Source organism: Saimiri boliviensis, chromosome 1, assembly GCF_048565385.1.
Source record: "Saimiri boliviensis isolate mSaiBol1 chromosome 1, mSaiBol1.pri, whole genome shotgun sequence".
Classification (NCBI taxonomy): domain Eukaryota; kingdom Metazoa; phylum Chordata; class Mammalia; order Primates; family Cebidae; genus Saimiri; species Saimiri boliviensis.
Window position 1 is genome coordinate 14,744,884 of NC_133449.1, and position 7,823 is coordinate 14,752,706.

At 38.8% G+C, this 7,823-nt stretch overlaps 1 protein-coding gene across 3 annotated transcripts in view; it reads right to left on the reverse strand.

The window, feature by feature from the left end:
• Window positions 1-7,823, reverse strand: part of NBAS (NBAS subunit of NRZ tethering complex) — a 420,713-nt gene that overhangs the window by 60,859 nt on the left and 352,031 nt on the right. For all 3 annotated transcript variants that reach the window (XM_074394213.1, XM_003935214.4, XM_074394217.1), the window contains 2 exons: window positions 5,714-5,853; window positions 1,952-2,090 (listed from right to left, as the gene is read on the reverse strand). In XM_074394213.1, coding sequence (XP_074250314.1) covers window positions 1,952-2,090; window positions 5,714-5,853 — 279 coding nt within the window. The remainder of the gene's footprint in view (window positions 1-1,951; window positions 2,091-5,713; window positions 5,854-7,823) is intronic.

Sequence of the window (7,823 nt, forward strand, 5' to 3'; positions counted from 1 at the left end):
TTGGTAACATGATGTCAGGATCAGGGATGCCGTGGGCATGTCATAACTAATTTACATTCCTCACCTTGCAAAAGTTACAGTAAAACCAAACCAACAAGGATGTTTTAAAGACCAAACAAACTTCTTTAGACAACGACAGAGATCCTAACAAGCTTACGTCTTAATAAACACTGATCATCTAGATGCTAAATTCTATAGGCCATTCTTGAAGGAAGTATTGAAAAGGAAAAACTGACAAGAACACTTATAGAAGTGTGTAAGAGATATTCAACGTTCATATTTATCCCAAATGTCGTAGAAATGGCTCCTCTGGAAGGATTCCTTTTTCAGGCTTTTAAGCACAGAGAGTTGATTTGAAGATCAGATCCACCATTCACTGCCTAAGGAAGCAAGGGCAAGACCCTGACCTAAAACCCTCCAATCCATCAGCTGTCAAATGGAGATAAATGAATCTCCTTACAGGAGCTGGTGAACGTTAAAGGAGGCACTATAAATGAAAGCCCAAGAGTGCTAGCAAATGTTAGTTATCACCATTACCACCCATGTTAGGTAGTAATAGGAGACCTTAAACAATGCTTTCCCAACCTAGATTCGACAGAACTGACAGTGAAACACTGCTGGTCTTTGGTCCTCATCTAACAATGCTTTATCTTAGCTCATATTCAAGCAAAGGTGAATCTCATGTTAATTACATGTTGCTTAACTTGGTGGGGATAATGGAGTGCACTGAATCCCCATACTAGGCAGTGGGCTGAATCCTGCCCTGGGTGACATAGACATGATACAGCCATGGTTTCCCCTCTACAGGTGCCCACAATGTAGCAGAGCAGATTATGGGTTCATAAGTAGCTGATACAAGCAGACCTTAGTCCACAGCCCAAATCACCCTCTACTAGAGTAAGGGGAGGTAATTTTCAGTGTTGGTACTTTATTTTGTAGAATAATTGTGTCATTCTGGTAGTTGGAAGGCTTTTTTAAATGGATAAAATATTTTAAAATTCAATTAAAAACAAATCCAAGGCCTCATTCAGAAAACAATTCATTAAAAGTGCATTCATGAGAGTATTTTCCTTGAGTGATTATAATAAGGTTTCAAAGGATCATATTTACAAATTTATTTTCAAGTTTATCTCCTATGTAGTAGGCATGCAAAATCAATTTAATGCCATTATCCAAATGCTTAAATTTAAGACATATAAATTATTCAAACAATGTACTGCTGAGGTGGGATCCAAAGCAGGGAGCTGAAATTAATGTGCGCTTACTTCAGAATGTTCTCCCTCTTTCTCTCCACACACATACACACACACACACACACACACACACACACACACACCCCTACCTGTGTGGTGGTATATATACATATATATATGCATATATGTGTCTGTGTGTATATATACATATGCTAAATATACCTGTGACAGTCAAACCACGGGATCAAACAGAGAACAAAGGTCAAAAAGGAGGTACCTGAGTTTTGACCATGCTTTGCAAAGAATAAATATTATGGTTATGTAATCTCATTATAATGATGTCAAAAAGGATGTAAAATTCAGAGTGGCTGGTTACCTGCTGAGAAGCATGCTAAAGCTTACTACTACTTTACTAACTAGCCTGGTTCAGACACATAATGCATGAGCTACCATGGTCACTTAAAACATAAACTTGAGTTTGACAAAAAAAAAAAAACCATCTAGAAGAAACTGAAAACTGGTTTATACTCTGGGACTTGTACAGTAAACACTGTTCCCGAGTTCCCACAAAAAGAAAGCAGTCTCAAAGCACCCTTTCAGCATTGCTTTTCTTCATCTGATCCATTAGAAATTACGGCCTTTACCAGTAATTATTTAAGCTAAATGTTCCCAAGTCCAGTCACCGGGTTTGCTTATAATAAAGAGTTCTGTTAAGGAAAGGGCTACTTCTCAGGAAAGCACTCAAAATATCCACTCACCTCTGCAGGCAGCATCCGCTTGGTGTCATACAAAGAGCGACACATTTTCAAAACTTCATTCCCCAATCCTTCCTTGTTCTCCATTGTACATCTGGTTAGCATCACGGTAGCTAGTCGCACCCATGGATTATCGGTTATGCTAGTGTTTATGGAGAAAAATAAAAGGCATTGGAAATGACTAAAGCAATCATAATTGTGATAAATTTTAAAACAGAAGTGACATGCTGATGGTAAATTATAATCAAAATCTAGGTGATTGATGCTTCAAGTCAACCTTGTAAAGAAGAAAGCACCTTAAGGAGAACAAGCAGCTCCCTGTGGCATCAGCAAGCAGGCCAGCAGCACAGTGGTAGTGAGTGGCACTGAAACAGCACAGGCTTTGCAGCCAGACAAACTTGGGCTCAAACGGTGGCTATTTAGGTCCTCAGCGAAGTTACTCAATACTTTTGCCTAGCTGTATGGTTCTGGGGAAGTCACCCTTGTTTTTTCACTGTGCAAAGCTATGTAATGCCTTTTTTTCTTCCTTGAATAGTTGCTTCAATGAATGATATAACTGTGAAAATCAGTGTTAATAGCAAGCACACATGACTATTTACTACATAAATACTGCCTCTTATTGATATTATTATTATTATTATTGTTATTGTAACGGGGTCAGGGCAGGACTAAGTTACAGTCAGGGTCCTGCATACCGAGGTCAGCTGGGGAGCATAGCTTCAGGAAGCCACAGACAAGCAGTATCATACTTTGGGCTTCACGTTGTTTCCTTGCATTAGAAACAAAAGCATACAAACGCTTGCTTTTCTTTCCCTCCTCTGACTGCCACTACCGTGTGTTTCATAGAAACATCACAATTTACATTCCTATTGGCAAAGTTAGTGGTAAATTCATTTCATGGCCCCAGGAGCAGGGTACTGATTTTACTTACATTAAGAAAAAATTACTATTTATTAAGAGTCTCTTGGTTCATTAGCACAGCACTACATTCTAGACATTAAACAACCAGGGATGGTCTTGCCCTTGAAGGAATTTTATTCCTTGGGCCCTGAGAAGAATTTCAAGTGGAACAGTAACAAGGGATCAAGCCCTTGGCAAAGCCTTTGTGTCTCAGCTCAAACTGACAATCTGTGAGGACAAAGAACACGGCTTATTTCGAGGTACCCACAGTTCTGTGAGAGTGCCTGATGTGCTGAGGAGTCTTCCTGCATTCAAGGACTTCCCCCTCTTTTCTCCTTTTGCAAAGTCTGACTTCAGCTCTCCTGGGTTTTTCTCTACAGGGTTCACCAGCATGGTGAACTATGGGGCAACGAGGCTTGGATAACAAATTATCAAGATACGTTTTTCACTAGCCAGCTGTGATATGCTGGATGAAAACAACGAATCTTCCTTAAGAATATACCTAGTATATTTTCCATGCATTTTCCTACGAGGAACTAAAGCTAAAAAACCAAAGTTGGTACTCGAAAATTACAGTCTTGTGGATGAGTTGTCACCTTTATGTGTTGATGGGCAACATGCTGTCACTGTCACACTATCCTCCCTCTCCTCCACCCCCACCGCATTTTTGGTGATTCATTTATTCAATTGTATTGTCTAAAAGAAAAAAAAAAATCAAAAGTACTTCTAAGAACCTGTTTGTAACGTATCCCATCATACATTCTCCAGAATATTTGACTTACTCTCTGCTTATCTCTTAGGTAGAGGAGACATGAATGACAGGAGGGGTGGGGGTGAGCAGACTGGGAAATGATTTGTTCTGATTCTAGTGATTTAAAAAAGAGTTTTATAAAACTCAGGTCAGCAATTTACAAATTCCATTTCATATGTGGCTACAAAAGAATATACTTTAAAAATGAAGACTTTTGGTCTACAAATGCAGTAAATGTTTTAAATGCCATAAATGTCTTAAGTAAAGCTGATTTGAGTTTTTGCAAATAAGTGAATTATTTTAAATGATCAGTGTTCTAAAAGTAAGAGAAACCGGAAACTAATGTTAATCTACTAGAGGTGTCATATTTTGAACTGGGAAATGAGGGTATGAAGAAATCTACAATTCAACTCTACTAATTAATTTCCTTACAAACGTATGGCATTAGTGGTAATCTGATCAGTGGGCATCACCTAGGAATTTGTTCAGAAGCAGATTTCCAGGTCCCAGTATGAAGAGCTGGACTCCACAAGTTAAGCAAAGGACCCAGGACCCTGCTTTGAACAAGCACCCTGAGTTGCGGAGGCACCCACACCATGATCACTGGTACCAAACACAAGTGCACTGCGAACTAAAGGCGTTTATGATGTGAGAGCCTGCATTGTGGATTTCAAATAGTGAAGGTAAGAACCTGTTCTTAAACACAAGTCAGCATGCCATCGCTGCCAGAGAGGTAGAGATCTAAGAAACATTTCTTTTCTTTCTGAAAACACTTGGTTAAAAAAGTACCACAAAGGCCGGGAATGGTGGTGCATGCCTGTAATCCCAGCACTTTGGGAGGCCGAGCAGAGTGGATCACCTGAGCTTAGGAGCTTAAGACAAGTGTGGCCAACATGGTGAAACCCCGTCTCAACTAAAAATAAGCCAGGTATAGTGGCGGGCACCTGTAATCCCAGCTACTCAGGAGGCTGAGACAGAAGAATAGCTTGAACCTGGGAGGCAGAGGGTGTGGTGAGCTGAGATTGAGCCACTGTACTCCAACCTAGCAACAAGAGCCAAACTAAGTCTCAAACAAACAAACAAACAAACAAACAAAAAAACCCCCACAAAACCAAAGCACCACTCTCCTTGGTTTGTTTTGGAAATTCCTAACAGTCTCATGGAATCTTTGCCAGATATTTGCTAGCAGTCCTAACTGCTCACAGGATATAGGACTTTATTTTCAGAAAAGCATCCTTCTTTAATCTCAGATGCTCACTGGTCTGGGGCGGAGTATGTCAGCTGAGTATGGGGAGAGCAAGATCAGTCTGGGGCAAACAGGCACTTGCAGCAAGGGCACTGGTGCTCATATCATTTGCCAGGGAGAAGCCATAGCTCATGAGAGTCAGCCCATGTGCTCAGAGGAAATCTGGCCACTTCCTCCCGAGGAAAGGGGTATGTTACATGGCTGATAGCACAAGGACTGGATAAGTACCCCATGCAGCTATGGGTGGCAGCTGCAAGCTCAGCATGACAGAGGAAACAACATAGGTTGTGAAGGTGGTCAGCAGTTGGTTAGAATTCTGTCTCCTCCAGTTATTAGCTGCGTGAATCCTGAAGTTGTTTAACTTCTGAGCCTCAATTCCTTCACGAATAAAATCAGATAACATCACCTTCCCTTGTAGGTATGTTGTATAAATGATTGATAATATACGTAAATTACACATGACATTGTGTTCTCAGTAAGTAGGAATTATTCATTTATCCCATTTGGATTCTCCAGTTGGCACTGTACACTGTGTTAAGACAGTCAAGAAATTTCCTCGTGAAAATAATGAAACTACATTGTTTGTGTTGACATCATAAATCAGATATTATCAAGCATTGCCTGATACTTTTGAATAAAATATTCGAGTTCAGAGGCAAGGAGAAACGGGAAGACTTTGAAATGTTTCAAAAACAATTTAAAATTCCTCTAAAGGCAAACACTGATCACACACACACACACACACACACACACCCACCACACACACACACAATTACACTTTCTTTGGCTCTTTTGAAGGTGCTATGTTTTTAGGGCTAAAGTCCAAAAAAAAGAACTCTAATTAGGCTAACTTTATTTTAATACTTACACATATTCACTTTTCATAGGGGGCCAAGCTTGCAAAAGTAAAATCAAGTGCTGAAATTCAGTCTCATGGTGGCTAGATTCCAGGAGCTCCATGAACAGACTGTAGCGGCTCTCTTCATTCTCGATGTCAGCTATGTCTGCCTGGAAGAAGAAACACATACTTAAAGCTGGTGGCAAAGGCGACTGAATTGGTTTATAGAAGAATTCTACTTTGATTATGTAGATTAAACTTTTTTGAAAAGTTTTTACAATGTGTTAAGATTCAACAACAACAGAAAAACAACCACCTCAAAAGCTCTATGCCTCACTCAATTTCAGGTAATTATGTTAAAAATTGTTTAGAACTATCATCAGAGGAAGGTTCTAATTAGCTTTAACAAAATAAATTCAAACAAGTTGACGTCCATAGAATTGGCTTGTTGGCATTTAACATATTTTAAGATACTGAATTGTTTTATTTGAAATTATAATGTTTCACCATCCTCAACATTAGGTGAATTTTTTACAGTTTAAATTATCCCAAATGTAATTCTAATTTTCATTAGAAAACAGCTAAACTTTTATTTTGTCTAGAAAACGTCTCTAATTCGAAATGAAAGATTTTACTAAAGTATACCTGTCATAGGACTTTTTTTTTTTGCTATAAATCAAAATAGAATAAAATATCCTTTATTTATACCTCCATTTCTAATGCAAAAGTAGTCTCTGCCAAATATAAAACACCCCTTTGTCCTTTCATTGAATAACTAAATGGTTTTTCTTTTACACTGAGGCAGTCCTAAAACAAATCACATTTCCAATGTCTCTGTGGATGAAAATGTATGCTATTTTAGGTCAAAAAACAGTTTTAAGCATAAAAATAAGCCATAGTCTGGTTCTCTCATTTTCTAACCTCAACATAGATTCTTTCTATTTAGGTACACAGACATTCATGATGATGAGTTCATAATGATTTGGGTACACAGACATTCAGATGATGAAACCCTGAGAGGATAATGAGAATGAATGGTTACCTGTATACATGCTAAATTGTCTGCACTAATGCATGTTTCCAAAACATTTACTTTAATGGTCATTCTGGCTCTGATTCCAAGAAGCCATCTGAAAAGTCACACCATGAATTCCGTATTTTACACAAAAGCTGGTGTGTACTATGAAATTATTGCTAATTGCTATGAAAAGCCTTGCTCTTACAGTGACCCACCAGATCCTTCAAAACCTGCCTTAAAAGCCATGTCATTCTTCTATGGAATAATACCCCACAACCATTTTGTATGTTTTTTAAAAAATAATTTCATAATATAGTCAGTGTACCCTTACAGCAGTTTTGTGCGGAGGACAGCACAGGTATTAGCAACCTCACTTTACAGATGAGGAAACAGGCCAGCTACCCCAGTGGCATGGCTAGCAAGTGACAGAGCCAACATATAGCTATAATCAGATCAGGATGTTCTGAAACTAGGGGATTCAATAAGCTAGATAAGCTTTTAATATTAAAGTTGGACCTTGAGTTGGGAGTTTGGCAATGATGCCTTGCCTATTTATGAAGAAACTTAAAAAACAAAAAGAAAAATTCAAGACATCCATCCATCTGTAACTCTCTGACCTCACCACCTTCACCTTGTCTCTAGCCTCAGGGTCTCTTTGAGGTTCCTTTCATACCTAAAATCACGTACACTGCCATCTCAGGAAGTCTGATCTGTTTCCTCTGCCAGATACACTCTTCTTCCAGATATCTGAGTGACTCACTCCCTCCTCACTTTCAAGTTTCTCAAATGTCACCTATCAGTCAAGGCCTTGTTTAACTGCCTTACCTACAGGAGCACTGCTCCATGTCCATCCATCTCCTTCAACCTGTTTCAGTTTCCTTCTTAGCACTTACAACTGTGTGACATGCTATATATTTACTTACTGCCTTTCTTCTTCCATAAGAAATGTTAGCTCCTTGAAAGAAGAGGCTATTTTTTTTTGTTGTTGTTCATTGGTCTATCTCCACTCTTTAAAATAATACCTGCTATTGAGTATATGCCTGAAAAGCCCATGCTATTCTTCTATGGAATAATAGTCCACAACCATTTTGTGGGTTTTTTTTAAAAATAATTTCATAATAC